This window comes from Octopus sinensis, unplaced genomic scaffold, assembly GCF_006345805.1.
Source record: "Octopus sinensis unplaced genomic scaffold, ASM634580v1 Contig13910, whole genome shotgun sequence".
Classification (NCBI taxonomy): Eukaryota; Metazoa; Mollusca; class Cephalopoda; order Octopoda; family Octopodidae; genus Octopus; species Octopus sinensis.
The window spans coordinates 80,655-97,350 of record NW_021833059.1 but is presented as its reverse complement, the minus strand read 5'-3'; the positions used below and the strand labels follow the sequence as shown (position 1 = coordinate 97,350).

The 16,696-nt window shown below is 32.2% G+C and overlaps 1 protein-coding gene and 1 pseudogene across 1 annotated transcript; both read right to left on the bottom strand.

Annotated features, from left to right (window-relative positions):
* Window positions 1–11,044: 11,044 nt before the first annotated feature.
* On the bottom strand, window positions 11,045–11,150 carry LOC115229938 (annotated as a pseudogene).
* Window positions 11,151–13,890: 2,740 nt separating this feature from the next.
* LOC115229925 (tigger transposable element-derived protein 6-like) lies at window positions 13,891–15,021 on the bottom strand. Its single transcript, XM_029800186.1, has one exon. The coding sequence runs from the start codon at window positions 15,019–15,021 to the stop codon at window positions 13,891–13,893; it is 1,131 nt and encodes a 376-aa protein (XP_029656046.1).
* Window positions 15,022–16,696: the final 1,675 nt, after the last annotated feature.

The following is a 16,696-nucleotide window of genomic DNA, read 5'->3' as shown; positions in this document are numbered from 1 at the left end:
TCATGTGACAAAAGTATGTGAAGAGTTTTGTGTTCGACAAATACATGGAAGACCAAACAATCCCCAGAGTCAGGGAATTGTTGAACGATTTAATCAGACGGTCACAAGGAGCCTTTCAAAAATTATGAGTTTGGATGACACCAAAGAGTGGGTAAAACACATAAGAAAGACTGTGTTTTTGTACAATCAAACACCTCATTCATCTACAGGTGAATTATTTGTCTTAAATTTTTTGCAGGCGTTAGCCCCTTTGAGAGATATCGTGGAATTCCTGGATTCAATACTGTTTTAGGAAATACTGATGTTGAGGCAGCTGAACTTCAATACACTCCCGAAATTAACAGTAAATGTTTTAAATTCAACTAAAGATGAATTCGAATTCAACTTCCAAAAGTTAACTTGGATTCTCCATATTATAAGAGAATGAACAGGAAGATGGGAGTGCATGTGTCTAAATATGAATTAAACATTGGAGACATTGTATTTATTTTATAATTACTTAAAAGGTTCGCATTCAAAAAGATTATGGGACAAATCCTTCCTTGAGATTAACCAGGTTTGAACATCCATACGGGGATCCATTCACTATTGTTGCGAAATTGTCTAACAATTTTGTCAATGTGGAAAATAGTGATGGATCAGTAATGAAAGTTCATGCCAAACGACTTAAGAAGTTATAACAGTCAGAAATAATAATTGTCCTTGATCTAATCAATAAAATAAGTTATTTTGACATTGATTGACATTGAGTAAATTTGATTGGTCGCGTCTAGTGCTCGGTCGCGCGCTCGGCTCGCGACATATTATATTACAAAAAAACGAAAATTATTTTATCTTAATTACAAAATTAATTTAAAATAAAAATTGAAATATAATTTTTCGAAGTTTCTTTCCAAAATAAACTCCATTGTATTAAAGTCGGCAAAAATTAATACATCGTTCTGACAAATTGGGTCACTTATGAAAAAGAGTGCCGGCGACCCATCCGAACACCGGTATCTGGTCGAGCGAGTCTCCTAGACTGTCAGCCGTGGGTTATAAAAATTCAAGGAAAACTACATTCCTAGCCTTGTTTAGTGCTAAATTCAGATTATTAGTTACATTAGTTTATATTTTTAGGGATGATCTGTTAGTTAGAAATTAAAATTAGTTAGATTAGTAATAGACTACTCGAGCCATAGCTAAAAGCATTCCAATCCAAAAAAGACAAATTTTATGGTACAGTAATTAAAATTTATAAATCAAATCTCAACTTGAATCCTCAAATACAACTTTCTTTATTAGGGTCAGAATTGTACTCTAAATTTTAGAAATTAATATAAAAGAAATATTCTGGCATACTTCATCAATCGTATCAAAAATTGACCTAAGAATTGATATTAACCAACAAAAACTTGTTTCTCGGCTCGCTATATAATTAGAGATCAAACAGACTAAAATAAAAAAGACAAGCACTTTAATTTAAATGTACGAAAAATTATATTTATTTCTTACTCTTTCTAAGAACAAAGAAAAGTCAATACAATAAAAATATTATAAAAATAAATCAAATCTTTCTGGAAAATTGGCCAACCCCATATGAAGGTTTTTTAGCTCCAAACCAGGAAGCTCGATACTTCAAACTCTCACTCAACAAAGACTCCTCCTCATCAGTCAGTTTCAACAACGCACAAACAGGGGAAACCAACGCAACCGCATCCGTGTAGTCACTCAACATGAATTTGAACAACACATGTCTCATATATACAAAATTAGGCTCCTCCACTTGTCTCTTATCCACTCTTCTTTCCTCTTCTGGCACATTCTCCTTGGCCACCTTCATGGCAATTTCCCTCTTCAATATCTTTTTTAGTGTGTCCAAACGAGATTGCTGTAGTTTTATCAACTAATGTGATATTAAAGTTATTTAACTGATTTAGACTGACCACACTCCTTCTGACTGGATACTACTGACTTAATCAGCTCTTCTATCATCTGAGGGAGTCCTTGGTTGTCATGGAGATCGTTTTGGCGGGAAAATTTAGTCATCATTTCACGGATTTTCTCCAGTTCTTCAAACATGGACGAATTTTGTGCTTTTAATAGTTGATTGCCTTAATAAATGAACATAATTTGAACTTTGATGAAGGTCTGCACACTCAGATTCCTTTCCCGCCAAAATTTGCTCCAAACCCGCCAATTCTTTACTTATTGAATCACAACTGGTCTTGTTTTCAACCAAGTTCTCTATTCTGGCAATAATGGAGGGAAATATGTTCTCAATTGACTCACAATAAGGCGCGGGTAACAATCGATTAATACAATTAAGATTTTCTTTAAAATATTTTTCGCGCTCTTCAAAATTTATTCTCATTTGGGTTAACCACTCCTAAATTAAAAATTTTAAATATTAACATTGGCACGTTCGATAGAAACAGTTCCAATATTTTTTATTATTTTTGATTTTGTGAGTTCTAATTTTAGTTGTTCATTTTCTTCCAGGAGATCCTTTCTCTGCGGATATTTGTGGGATAAAAACCTCGTTTTTTAGTTTGGTGGTGACCCTGTCGTCCAGGAGATAACTTTCTTTTTCTCTGTCCTCTAATTTTTTAACCTTCTCCTGAAGTGCTTCGATAATTGCTTCTTTATTTGCTATTTCAACTTTTTGCTATAAAAATTATAATAAATATTAAATTAAAATAATATTTATATAAATAAATATTTAAATTATTTAATATTCATGTGTGTACAATACTATGACAACAATAATGTATATTTAAGTTAATAATAAGAGATTTAATTATATTTTAAAATTTAAAAACATTTTGAAATTCACATTGAAGGCAGGCCAGCTGATATTCAATGTTTGTATTGGGCAAATGGTCTGCCTGCTGAAATGACTTTTGACTGCTGTTTATACTGATTTTATCGTTCTATTTTCCACATATAGAGACATACCTGGTTTATATTTTTGTCGATTAATTGGCTAATTAAAGTCGGTTTATTGGGTTCTAATGTGAGTTATACTTTAAGCTAAACCTTCCTTTGATATTTCAGAGCCTGTTTCGCTCTTGATTTTTTGTTTTAAGTTGGAAAAAATTTTGAACTATCTGCACCACAAAATAAAGGAACAAAATAATTCTATTTCCTTTTTTAAATAAATTAAAATATAATAATAAAATTTGATATTAAGAAAAAAAAACTTATTAATATATTAGGGTATTGGATTGGTCAAAATATTTGAAAATAGTTAATACTAACATTTTGTTCCCAAACAAGCTGTCCCAACTATTTAAATATCTATTCTCAACGAGGTTGTCCAATTATAATAAATTAAACAAATTCAAATTTAAAATAAATTAAAAAATATTTAAAAACCACAAATTTATAAAATAATTCACCTCGAATTCAATCTCGACAAATACTGATAATAACACATTTTATTGACCTGCACAGTCCACCCTACCACACCATACTCTTGTAATATCATCTCAATCTATATATATATAACATACTATACCCGACTAGTAATACTACTCTCACTACACTCATCCCCCACAGTCACCCGAACATTGGCATGACTGGAGGAGACCATTCTCGGCCAAATCTCCACCACAGGGGGAGGATAACTCAATACACCCTCAACACTCAAAATCAAAAAATAAACACAAAAACAACCTCTTGTTGAATAGTATGATAAGATTGAGCAATATATTCACTATTTCTTAACAAAAGAACTCTCAGTGTATCCTTAATAAGTGGAATAACACTTATAAATATCAAAATTGATATTATAAATGAACAAATTGGATCGGCTATCGTCCATCCTTTATATTGAATAGCACATGTAGAAATTATAGCACCAACACTGCCCAATGTATCTGCTAAAACATGCAGAAACACCCCTCTCATATTCTCGTCATGTCCATGTCCACAATTATGATCATGAAAGGAAAAAACCCCCACCAAATTCACCACAAATCCCCCAACCGAGACCACCTAACTCACTCAATTTATACAAAACACCAAAAGCCGGTCAGTTTTTATTATTTTTGGATAAATTGCCCTTTCAAGTGCCTCAAACATAATACAAATTGATATCAAAACAAGAAATATCCCATTTATAAACCCTGAGAGCACTTGAATTCGAATAAATGACTTTTTTGAATCTCTGCTTAAAAAACCAGCAAAAAGTCCCATAAAAAGCCCACCACAGTCAAAAAGCATGTGGAATCCGTCGGATAACAAGGACAGGGAGTCATTCCACACTCCATATGCCAACTCAACCACAGTAAATGACAGATTTACTAACAAAAATAAACCAATTCGACGAGATTTGGGATCGGAACAAATATTTTTAAGCATTGAACTAATAAAGCAATACTTTGAAGTATATATATAGCCATCATTACTTATAATCCAAACAAATACTATTAAAATATATTATAAAGTAATACCATATATCAGTACTACCAAAAAAATGTACAAAAAACAAGAATTTGTCCAAAATTCACAAAATACGACAGAAATACAACTTGAAAGCAAAACTATCCAAAATATGTCCACATTTGAGGGCATTTTGTCTCTCGTATGGTCAGCCAATGTGATCACAGAGCAATGGAACATACTACAAAGAAAAGAAAAAAGTATTCCGACTTTTTTTATATTGATATTTTGTACCTATGTAGTATGATTACATATAATTGTACTGAGGTTAGTGACATGACTACAATTAGTGACACTAGAGAGGTCATTGGGCTGGGCTGAGTATTCCGGATGGGGAGGCTTACTGCCAAGGCAAGGAAAAATAACTATTTTAAAAATTAAATAAAATAATTTACATTTGTGATCATGTGGGTATATTTTACGAAAATTAAATTTGCTAAAATAAAGAACCCAATACTGGCAATAAATAAAATCTAAATATCTAAAAATTAATTATTACTTTATATTTATTAATTGAAAGTATATTTTTCTTAAATATATAGGGCAATATGTCTGGCAGTAGAATTAATAGGACAGCCACACATGGACCACAAAGGTGAAGTGCCTGAATTTGAATTACTCTGACTGCAGTCAGGCACACTCCACTAACAAAATCATAAACGGACAATTTAAGCCCGCCAATGAAACCACGTGTTCTATATATTGCTATTAGGAAGTAACTATAATTGATTAAATGATTTTTTACATTATTTGAATGAATAAAATAACAATTTCTGGTTTCTTGTTGAAATCCCAAAGAAGGTAGAATGAAATGGAATTTAAAGCACTGAGGAAAGCTATTATTATATTTATTTTAGAATTTCTAAGTTTAAATGCTTAAATAATAAAATATACTTTCCATATTCCAACCGAGTTGTCGGTAAAATAAAACTACACATCACCACGTAAAATATATAGAAATATTTTATTGTCTTTTAAATAATTTTGTTAAATAGTATTAGTTAAATAAAAATAATATTAATTCGTTATTTTTGTAGTATAAATAATATTTCCACTAGATAATATTTATATAAATTTACTTATAATCCTCAGGCTGATATATATCGGACTCTAAAACAGATTTGTGTTTATTGAGTTTTTTAATTCCTTTTTTTGCAGTTTTTTTAAAAATCCGTGCAAACATTTTAATAACTTTCCAAATTGCTTTAATTAATGAACCAAAAAACTTAAAATAAACTCAAAAAATGCCCTTTTTTGTACTGAATGTTCTTCTATATCACTTTCTGGTTCATTTTCAGATTTAATCTATTTTATATAACTATATATATTTACATGTAGACTATCAATTTCATAAAGGAAGAATAGTATAACAAAAAATATATATCTCATATATAAAGTGATTAATATGTCGTATAATGTTCATTTTATTGTATATGTATGGCATATGTATATACTACTGTTACACTATGACGTAACAAATAGAGGTTAGTTAGTTAATAAACCTTTGCGTCATCAATAAACAGTTTTATGGTTTCGTTTATGTTATGTTATTGACCAAAATATGTTCGAAAAGGCACCACCGAGACTTATTGGTACACATCTAGTCACCCTGTATGGAATGTCGTTGTTTATTGATCAAAAACAGAAACCGAGAGAAAACAAGAAAAGATGTTTAACGGGAAGTTTAAACGAGGCATCGAAGTGACTCTTTCATTGGGTATATCCAATTATAGTCAGTGTCGACAACTTTTCTCCAAAACCATCCGGATCGTGGGCACTAAGAATCCTTGTAAGCTTTCTTCCGTCAAGTTGTACTCCATAAGTTAGTTTCAATGCTTTACGTTTTGTTTTTTTCAAGTGTTCGACCTGAGCCGGAATATAGACCTTTTGATGGCTAGAAAACTTCTTCTGTGAAGGAAATCTTTTGTTTGCTATGAAAACCGCCTATCTGGATTTGTAGAAATTAGAACGGGCTTTCCCCAGGGATCTTTCTTGAGTCTACTTCTTTTCAATTTCGTCTTGTCACCCTGTATAATTTGTTGTTCAAAATTTTCCTTTGCCAAGAATAGTCAGAGAGTTTTCTTAGTTTGTTTCTGTAAAAAGAGTTCTCTTTCTTTGACGTTCCCAAGTGCCTGCGTTGTACATGAGGACTAGTCGGCATAAATTTGATTTTTCCTAAATAAATTGAATTGTAATTTTTTGAGTGTTATTGTGCCCAATATTTTCCTTGTAATCACTAAGTAGAGATCCGAGTTTTCGGGTGTTCCTCCACTTCTTCTACACGCGGGTAGTCATTCGTTCAATATTAATAAATTCTGTTTTATTTTCATTGACTTTGAGAGACCATTTGTTCATATTTTTTTGCTTTCTTTGTAACAACGTATATAAATTTTAGATTTTCAGCAACAAAATAAACATCATCAGTGTAGATTAGTTCCATTAAGTGATTTTACTCGCTTTTGATTTGTTTTCTTAGATCTCTCAAAGCTTTCTCCAAATACTCTGACCAGTAGTCTACTTTCGGACATAGTATGTGTATCATGTCCAGACTTTCTTTGTCAATAATGTCTTTAAACCCGATAAATAACTTACTCCTGTTGATGGTCTCAAAAGCCTTTCTCATGTCAACTTCCAGTATATAAAAGGATCCTTTCTGCAATTATCCACAGAATACTCCAGACAACATCAGACGTGAATCTTCCACCCCTGAAACCCACAAGAGAGATATCGATCTACGGATTTCGATATACGTGTTTGGATAATAGTTGACAGAATTTTCCTTAAAACAATCAATACTACTATTGGTTAAGTTTTCAGACGGTTCCCTTCGTTTTCCTGGTTTTTAGATTGGTATTAATATTCCTGTCCCGATTTGGAACGGACAGTGCAATGGAAATGACTCATTCAGTATTTGTGCGGAATATTTAAGTAATTCCCGTAACTCTGTCACATTCTGCAACTCTATTGTTTTTGATACGCTTCTAAGATCTCAGAATTTATTTCGTTCGCCAGGTTCCGTGAAAGATCAATATTTTAGATTATATATGTTTCATCTGTTTGAATTGTTTCTTGAGATAGTCAGCAATTTGTGAGGCTCTACCCCTCATCATCCAGTATTAAATGTTCCGATTCGTCATATATTCGATATTTTGGAGCTTTCAAAACTCTGGTTATCAGCCATGACTTCCAGCCGAGAGCTTTTTAATTTCGGTGGCTTTGTAGTCTAAGTATTTCGTTTATAATAGACGTGACCGGGCTCTTATTTCATGAAGGATTCTGTCTCTTTGATTTCTTAGCTCTCGTTTATTTTTCGGACAACAGTTTTTAGTCGAATGTTTCTTTAATGCTCTGACATTTCCCTTTATTTTAAGTCATGATATGCGTATTAACAGCCTCGAACAACTTTTCCACAAAAATGTCTGACTTCGCTTATATATTTAATTTTGATATATGTGGCTTGATATTATCTTAATATTTTTTCTTTTCACGGTATTATTTATCCATTTTCCTTAGCTAGTCGTCGCAGTTTGTATCGGCTGGGTTGTACTGGGAAATGCTGCCAATCAGTTTCTGGATGCATATCCGAGCCACTGTTATTCTGTGATCGCTATTTGTTGAGGCTTCTCCATATCAGTGTAAGTCCATTAGTGAATTTTTATATTCATTGTGACATAATATGTAATCTATTTGCTTGCATATTGTGACTTCCAGGACGTCTCGATCTTTTCTTGGCCAGTCCAAGTCGTCTTATTTCTGGCCAAATGTTGAAAAGTCGTATTGCAGAGATAGAGACCGAATGCTAAACAAATTCAAATTAGCAGCTCACTGGATGAATTTTGATAGCCTCTTCTATGCCTTCCTATACATACTCTTAGTTTTTCCTAATGCCTATTTGGCATTCCAGTCTTTTGCAAAAAAACGATTGTTGTTTTTTTGTTCAGTTTGACGTACAATTTTGAAAACTCGGATAAAATTCGTCCAACTCATCGGAGATAGCCAATATTCTGGCCTAATGGCTATGTTATTGAAGAATCGCAATACGATCATTAGCACGCCACATTTGAACTCCTCCTTTCTCAAAAAAGTCCGAACAGCAAATTCCAATCCTTAATGTTTTCACTTCAACGGTAGTAACATTAGGTGGTATTTTCCGTAAACTCCATCGTATCTTCCGCGACTTTTGCCTCTTGAAGACAATTCATATTGACTCCATAAAGATCTAGATCCTCGCACAGGGTGTTCCGTTTTGAATTTGCTGATAGTCCTCTAACATTAAATGAGCTGACAGTAAAAGGCCTCGATCGAATAGAAAGAGAATATGTTTAAAACATAACAGAAGAAAACACGTAAATTTTATTAAATATTTTTTCAATAAAATATTTTAAAATTTAGGTACGTTGCCTGGCCGAAGTGATTGCGGTTTTCTGTAAAAAATGGTGGAATTGGTACTAAGTCCAGAAATAAGAAAATGGATATTTATTCCAATTGTTATTATAACTTTTCTAATTGGACTAATCCGTCATTATGTGACAATTTTACTATCCTCAGGCGACAAACAGAATGACATTACGAAAATATCAGAAAAGTACATTCAAAAATAATATTCAAGTCAATATTTGGCCCGATCACGTCTTTTGAGAGAAAATGGAAAGTACATCACTAAAAAAGTACAAATAATCAAAATAATCTCACAAAAGGGTTTTCTATCCAGAAAAGATTTTTATACAAATCAAGAATCCGGATATTTCAAAAAGAAGAGACCAGAAACAAAATCCGGCGGATTTAACGGTACTCCAACATTTTCCGACATCCCCAGACCTCGGGGCAATGTCCGAAATGTCCAAAGGTGCCATGATGAACATGATCCCAATGGTCTTTATTGGTGGACTCATAAATTGGGCCTTTGCTGGTTTTTTGACAAGTATTGACTATAAACGTATTTTTCACTAGCCAAGGTCCCCTTTACTCTGACAACTCGATTTAAAGACATGTTGCAGCAGGGAATTGCTTTGCCTTCTCTTGACCCTTCTTGGTGGGTTTTGTTGGTTAAAATGTCCGTAGGGTGAGTTCTGGGTCTTGGTATTTCATTAATATGTTTGGTCTGCGGGGGATATATGCGTTGGTTTTGGGGGCTGATAATTGTTGATTTTTGTGGATTTATTGTAGCGGCAGAACATCAAGTACAGGGACCCCAGAGTGTCCCCACTGATGTTTCGAAAAACTTTGCAGAAGAGTGTCAAATGTTGGAGGCTATTGAATATTCTCAGTGGGATGTTTTAATTTAGTTTAATAATTGTATTTTTGTGTGGCTATTTATTTTGGTTGTTTATTAAACGTTATAATATTATTAAACACTGGAGAAATTGGGGATGAATAAATCTGTATAAAACAATAATATTTATTGACCAATCAAATTGGTCTTTTTAAAGTTATTTAATATTTAAGAGAAGCCAGAATTAGTACTTTTGTTTGGTCGTCTATCTGGAGTTTGGTTTTGATACAAATTTCTTTTTATTGGAAAGCATTAAAAATTCCGATGTTTCCCGAAAAATAACTGACTTGATATATGTTTTGGTTGTTTTTAGTATTTTGAGACGATTCAGTTCCTTGTAAATACAACAGGAATTATTTTTATTTTCAGATTATCCATAATTTATTCCCTAAGAGGTGAAATTAAATATGAAATTTTCAATTAGTTATATAATGAACGTAAAAAGTCAAAAAATGATGAGAAAATTTTTCAATTAAGTTTTTGTTAGTCAAATAAAGAGTGATGGAACAAAAACAGGATGATTCAATTAAAACGGGTCAAGCAGAAAGGAATCCACAATGTTTATATTTAAATGGGTACAAAATTCATGTTTTTGTGTAGTAGAATCAGTAATCGGGAAGTAGAATCAGCAAGTCTCAGAATCAGTAATGGAGCAAAGTATCAATAAGCTTGCATTGTTTTTTAAAGGAAGCTCCGGTTGAGGGCAGATGAATCTGATTCCGATAAATTCCTTAGTCGTAGTTTGTAGGGCCATAAATACCTGTATTTTTAATGTTAAAATTAAAAAAACACTTTGACAGTAAAAAAAAACTATAAGAAAAAGCTAACTAATCAACTATACCATTTTCAGTTCAAGTTTGACATTTTTTATACCAATTTTGAAAATGCGACATTCAATTTTGACACTTTTTGCATCAATTTTGACAATGCAACATTCAGGCAAAAGGCTGACAGGCAAAAGGCTGACGCGATCGAGAAAAAAATTAGAGCGTACTATCGTTGGGGATATCCGCTCAAAAAACCATCTCAATTCGCGGGCGTCGCCTGTGAATGTAGACATCCGAAAATCCGGAGATCGTTGACATCATTAATGTTAAATTTACCAAGACCAGTGCATGAGGACGATAGTAGTGGCCAAAGCGTTAATTTTGCACAGAAATCGAAGAGTGCAAGTGTCAGTGAAAACGTCTGCAAGTTTAATCTGTGGATTGAATCCGCCAATGGTTAAATTGGCGGCTATTCTATTGATGCCCAAAACAAAAAACAAGGGTCGTAGAAGAAAGCTGTACATAAAGCGATAATTAGCAGACAGCAAATTGAAATCACTTGGAAGAACAGAAGAAAAAGAAACCTCAAAAGAGGCACAAAAATACAAGAACCAGATAATCCCTACACACGGAAATCTTTAGTAAAAGGCGAAAGATTTATACGCTTTGCATAGGAATCAGATTACTCATGGAAATTCCTCGTTTTTGTTCTCAAAAACATATAAATGTAGATTTATTATATTTATTAATATGCTTTAAATTGTGAAAACTAAAATTATAGAATTAATTATAAATTATTTTTTAATCAAGAGAGCCAAAATAAATAAAACATTATGAATATAAATAAAATATTATTTCAATTAATTTAATTAATTTTTTACATCAATATTAATTAATAAGAATTTTAAAATGTTGGTTCAAAAAGAATCCACGATTCTTAAAATAATGTTAATAGTAAAAAATCACATAAACTTGAGAAAAACATTCCTAAATAGGCTAATGATTTACAAAGTTTGACAGAAGCAATTATTTAGATATATCCCCACTCTTGTGTGGTACAAGATAAATGGAGTAGCACTTTCAAGAAAAAATCAATTGAAAAAGTTGCCACGATTTTGCAATAACATATTTCACATATGAACGAATTCAAACGAGGATTCAAACGTTTCTCCCACTACTGTTGATACGAATGATTCTTTACTAAATCTAACTGAAGAATTTGTTCCCGCAAATATTCGATTATATAGACTAAGGAATTCTGCCTTAAGATATTTTTTTCTGCCTTAAGATAAGGAATTCTGTCTTAGAAAAAAATAAATGAGACTATTGAATATTGCAAGATTAATTGTTTCTTTTTAACTAAGAAATATAAAATGCAAGATTGATCAAATGAAAAATTAAGTCACGAAGTCCACCTATCTCGAAAAATTACAAATTCAATGAGTTATGTGTGAAATCGAGCAAGACGTAAACAGTTGTTAACAGTAAAAAAAGTTAATCGAAATGGGTACATAGAAGAGAACATCTGATGACATATGGAAAACGGTCATTTTTGAGAAAATCAATGTTTGATGTCTCTAATAATAAAAAACTTAAAGTATTTATGGTGAAACTCGACATGCTTTTCAAAAATGCAATATTCCGGCAGCCGTAAAGTACGTAGGAGGAAGATTATTTGGGAATGTTTCTCATATGGAGGTGTGGGGAATCTTTTTTTATTAAAAGGAAAATGAATAGCATCAATGATATTAATCTTTAACAAATGACTTCGTACAATCGCCCAAGGGGGGCTAAAATCATTTATTTTCCAACAAGATAACGCTCCATGCTACAAAGCCACATTGTAACCAAATAGAAGAAGAAGAATATGGTTTATTTAATACAATAGCTCCAAAAGAAAAGTGGCCGAGGAATTAGAGCTTAGGAGGCTTGATAACGAGAGCCACGAAGGTCTCAACTTCGGTTTTGCCCCAGGAGACTGTCTTATCTCCCTCAGCGAATTCGAGTTTTTGCCAGGATCGCGTCTATCGTGTCAACACTCCCCTCATGCAGGTCCTCCAGCGGACTGCTGAGCTCCAGGCCGAATGCCAGTTTGATGGCAAATCGTCTGGTTTTTTCGAGTTTGGCGATTAGAAGGTCCCTTTCATCAGTTTGGTACCAGCCCTCCGAACCATAGATTATTAGTGGCTGAACACAAGTCTGGTAGATGTGTAGAAACGTTTCTGCGCTTAGACAAAAACGCCTCATTCCTTTTAGGATTTTCGCTCCTTGTTTCCGCTTTGCATGCACATGGGGTTTGTATGACCCGGTGGGGTCTATAGTTACTCCTAGGTAACGTAGGTTCTTCGATGTAACCAAATATTTGAAAGACAAAAAACACGAAATACTGAACTGGCCATTCCAATCATCAGATCTTAGAACATAACTTTTTGTCGGTCGATGTTCTCAAAGTTTTGTAAACGCTTTCTTCTGTTTTGAAATCAAGATTTTTCAGCTTTTTAGAATCACTTTCATGTTCGGGAAAATTAAAATAAGTAATATTATCAAGAAAAGGAGCATAATTTTTTATGCGAGAGATTGTAATCCAGCTAACTTTGAAGATGCCCCCGATTCTCGCTTTGAAAGATATATTTTGTTTGCTATATTGGGATATTTCAAATTTTTTTCGTTAGCATTTATTCAACATAGAGTAGTAGAAATTACTTTAACAATGATGACAACAAAACAAGGAAAAATTATTCTTTGATTAAACAAAAAATATATAAATAAAAAATTAATATTTAGTTTTTAGCAATTCTTCGGTGGCTATTTTAATTGATTTTTAGGATGAAAGCAGTTTTATAAATTGTGGCTTAAGAATAGAATTTGTATCATAAAGCGAGTATGGATCATACCCGAGGTGTGGCTCTTGACGAAATCCGACTATAATAACTTTCATGCGTCAGATGGTATTCAAATAATAAAAAATTTTAGAGTCTCCTGCTGTGCTCTTTAGTAGGATATATATAAGAAATAGACAAAATCAAATGAGCATTCCCTCTTTTACAAGAATTTAGGAATTTTGTACTCGAATTTTGTCATCGATCTGAGTTCACTATTCAAGATTATCCAAAATTGAATAATGCTTTTTAAAAATAAATCAAGTGCATTTCGAAACCCCGAGATTACGTCTTTGAGAGTAAAATTCATTGAAGACCAAATAAACTAAAAGATTGACTATAAAACCTCTGTGGCCTCGTCTCGAGTGATCACTTTTTTATTGCCGTGCTTTAAATATACGCTGTTTTATCTATTTGAGAGTACAGTGACTCCTCTGAAATTGGCCATTTTTGGTTCCACGTGTTTTTGTGGTCAATTCGAGAAATGGCCAATTTGAGAAATAAAATCAATCTTTTGTGTAAATTAAATTTTGAATAAGAACAACTTTTATCCAGAAAATTTTAAGTAATTAAGCATTATTAATGTTCTTAAAGTAGAATTGGATGCCCATCTGCTTTTTTGAGTTTTAATGACATTTTCCTTATAGCGCCTTATGGATGTAATCAATTGAACTTCATGTTCGTTCTCAATGTTTTTTAGGAGGTCGTTTTCAATTTTAGTTAACTTAACCACAATGTCTTCTTTGTCAATTGAATCATTGGATTCTACTTCATTGGATTCTACCTCAGCCTCTACTTCTTCATTTTTTATATTTTCAATATCCTCAACGTCTTGAAATGTATCATTTTCAGAATATTCAAAATTAAGAAATTCTTCGACTTCTAAGGGATCAAAAATGTCAGTTTTTTCTACTGCAATATCTTGAACTTCAACTACATGATTCTTTTTGAACGGGTTGCTTAAAATCCCGAAACAATTTGCAATCGTTTTTTCAGACACATCTTCCCAAGCCATTTTTACGAAAATTACAGTATCCTTTAGAGTTAACTTTTTGTAGGAACTGTATACTGAAATATTTTGCTGTTCCAACAAATCAGTCAAATACATTAACTTGTGTCGAGTAAAATGTGTTTTAAATGTTTTTATTATACCCAAATCCATAGGTTGAATAAGACCAGTACTATTTGGAGGAAAAAACAATATTTTTATGTTATCCAAATTTGATGGAACACAATGTGAAGGACAATTGTCCATGAGAAGTAAAATTTGCTTTTTTTCATTTTTGAGATGGTAATCAAAGTTTAATAGCCAGTTAGTAAAAATTGTTCCTGTCATCCAAGCTCGTTTTGAGCTATAATAATCAATGAAACATTTATAGTCATAAGATTTAAAGCATCTTGGCATTTTAGGTTTCGAGATCATCACAGGTTTCAATTTATGATTTCCACTCATATTTGAACATAGCATAATAGAAACACGATCTTTGAAATTTTTATATCCTTGAAATCTGTTTCTACAAATACTTTTCGAAGGAATCAGCTTGTAATACAATCCCGTTTCGTCCAAGTTATAAATTTGATCGGCATTATAACTCTTTGATATTTCTATGAATTTTTCGATAAATAAGTCGACATCTACTGGATCATTAGTTCTCATTTCTCCATGTAACTTGGTCATTCGAAAACCATGCCTCTTTTTGAATTTATGAAGGTATCCATTTGAGTTTTTAAAATTATCCAGTTTTAATTCAGCTGCGAATAAATTAGCCTTATTTGAAATTAAAGCATCATTAAGAAAGCCACCTTAATCATAAATTAGTACAAATTACCTTTAGACTCAATCGAATCCATCCATTCAACTAACATAGCATCAAGCTGTGGGAACTTGAGTCTATGCGCATTTTTTGAAGATAGATTTTGTTTTTTACACTCTTTGAGAAAAAAATCTTTTTTCAAAATAATATTATTAATTGTTTTTCTGGAAATCTTCTTTTTAAACAAATGGGAAAATCTATCAGCCAAATACTGACATGAAACATCTTCATTTTGATTTTTATAAGTTAAAATCTGTATTTTTTGATAAAAAGTGAGACAAGTATGATTACCACGAGAATTGTTCGAAGACATAAAATAACTGAAATTTTATTAATTTGCAAATTATATAAAATATATTTTAAAATTTATGGTCAATTTGAGAATTGGCCACTTTCAATGGAAATTCGAATTTTTCTTAAGATAATTTTATAAGTGTGGTCAATTTCAGAGGTGGCCAATTTCAGAGGTGGCCAATTTCAGAGGAGTCACTGTATTTGATATTTTTTGTAACAATGAGTTACAATACCATCCAAAGTTACTACCATGTTTACTTTTGCGCTGTGAATCAATTTCTATTTTCGTAATTTTATGAAATATACAATATAAGATGGGAATCCAGAATTTTCAACGATTAGGGGAAAGTAAATGGTTTACCAAGCCGTGAACTTTCTTTAGATGTATAGCAGATGTTCTCAAACGCGGCCCCCGGGATGTTTTTTGCGGCTCCTGGAGGGTAACTAACTTTTTTTGTTATTTGTTTTATAATGTTAAAATCTAATTATTTACTCTTACATCACACTTTGAGTCTAAAATAAATTATTTTCGGTCGTCATTTTATTATTTTTATGTCTGGGTGTATTAGGCGAAATCGAAATATCACTCAAGAAAATTGTGTATTTTAAGAAGACTGGAAAGAAAAATTGTTTGTAGTTGAATATAACGGAAAACACAGTGCCCTATATATTATTGAGCGCTAAACACATTAAAAAATAACACTAGCCAACGACATTATTAGCAGTACTCTTCAAAATTTGACTCTAATCTAAGTGGAAACTTCATTGATTAATACTCTCATTTTAGGCAAGTCGAGAAAAAGAAAAACTAAACTTTTTGAAATCAGAATATATTAAAAACATCATATTTCAACAGTGAAGCAACTAACAATGATGTAACAATGGCTTCGATAAAAATATGCAATTTGATTGAATCACATATAAAGCCGTATAGTGGTGGCGAATTATTCAAGACGGCAATTCAGATATTTGCCAATGAATTTTTTCCGAGGACAAAACAAGACATTGCAAAAAAATCAACCTTAAGTAATGATACTGTTAAGAGAAAAATACAATTAATATCAGATAATGTCCAAAATCAGGTTATGTCGTAATTTATTAAAATAAATTATTATAAGTGCTGCAAAAGAATTTGTTTGTTACGCTTTGGCCCTTGATTGCTCCAAAGATATAACCGATACAGAACAACTACTGTAAGCTCTCTCAAATCCGCCATTTTTTAAACCAATATAAAAATTTTTTAGG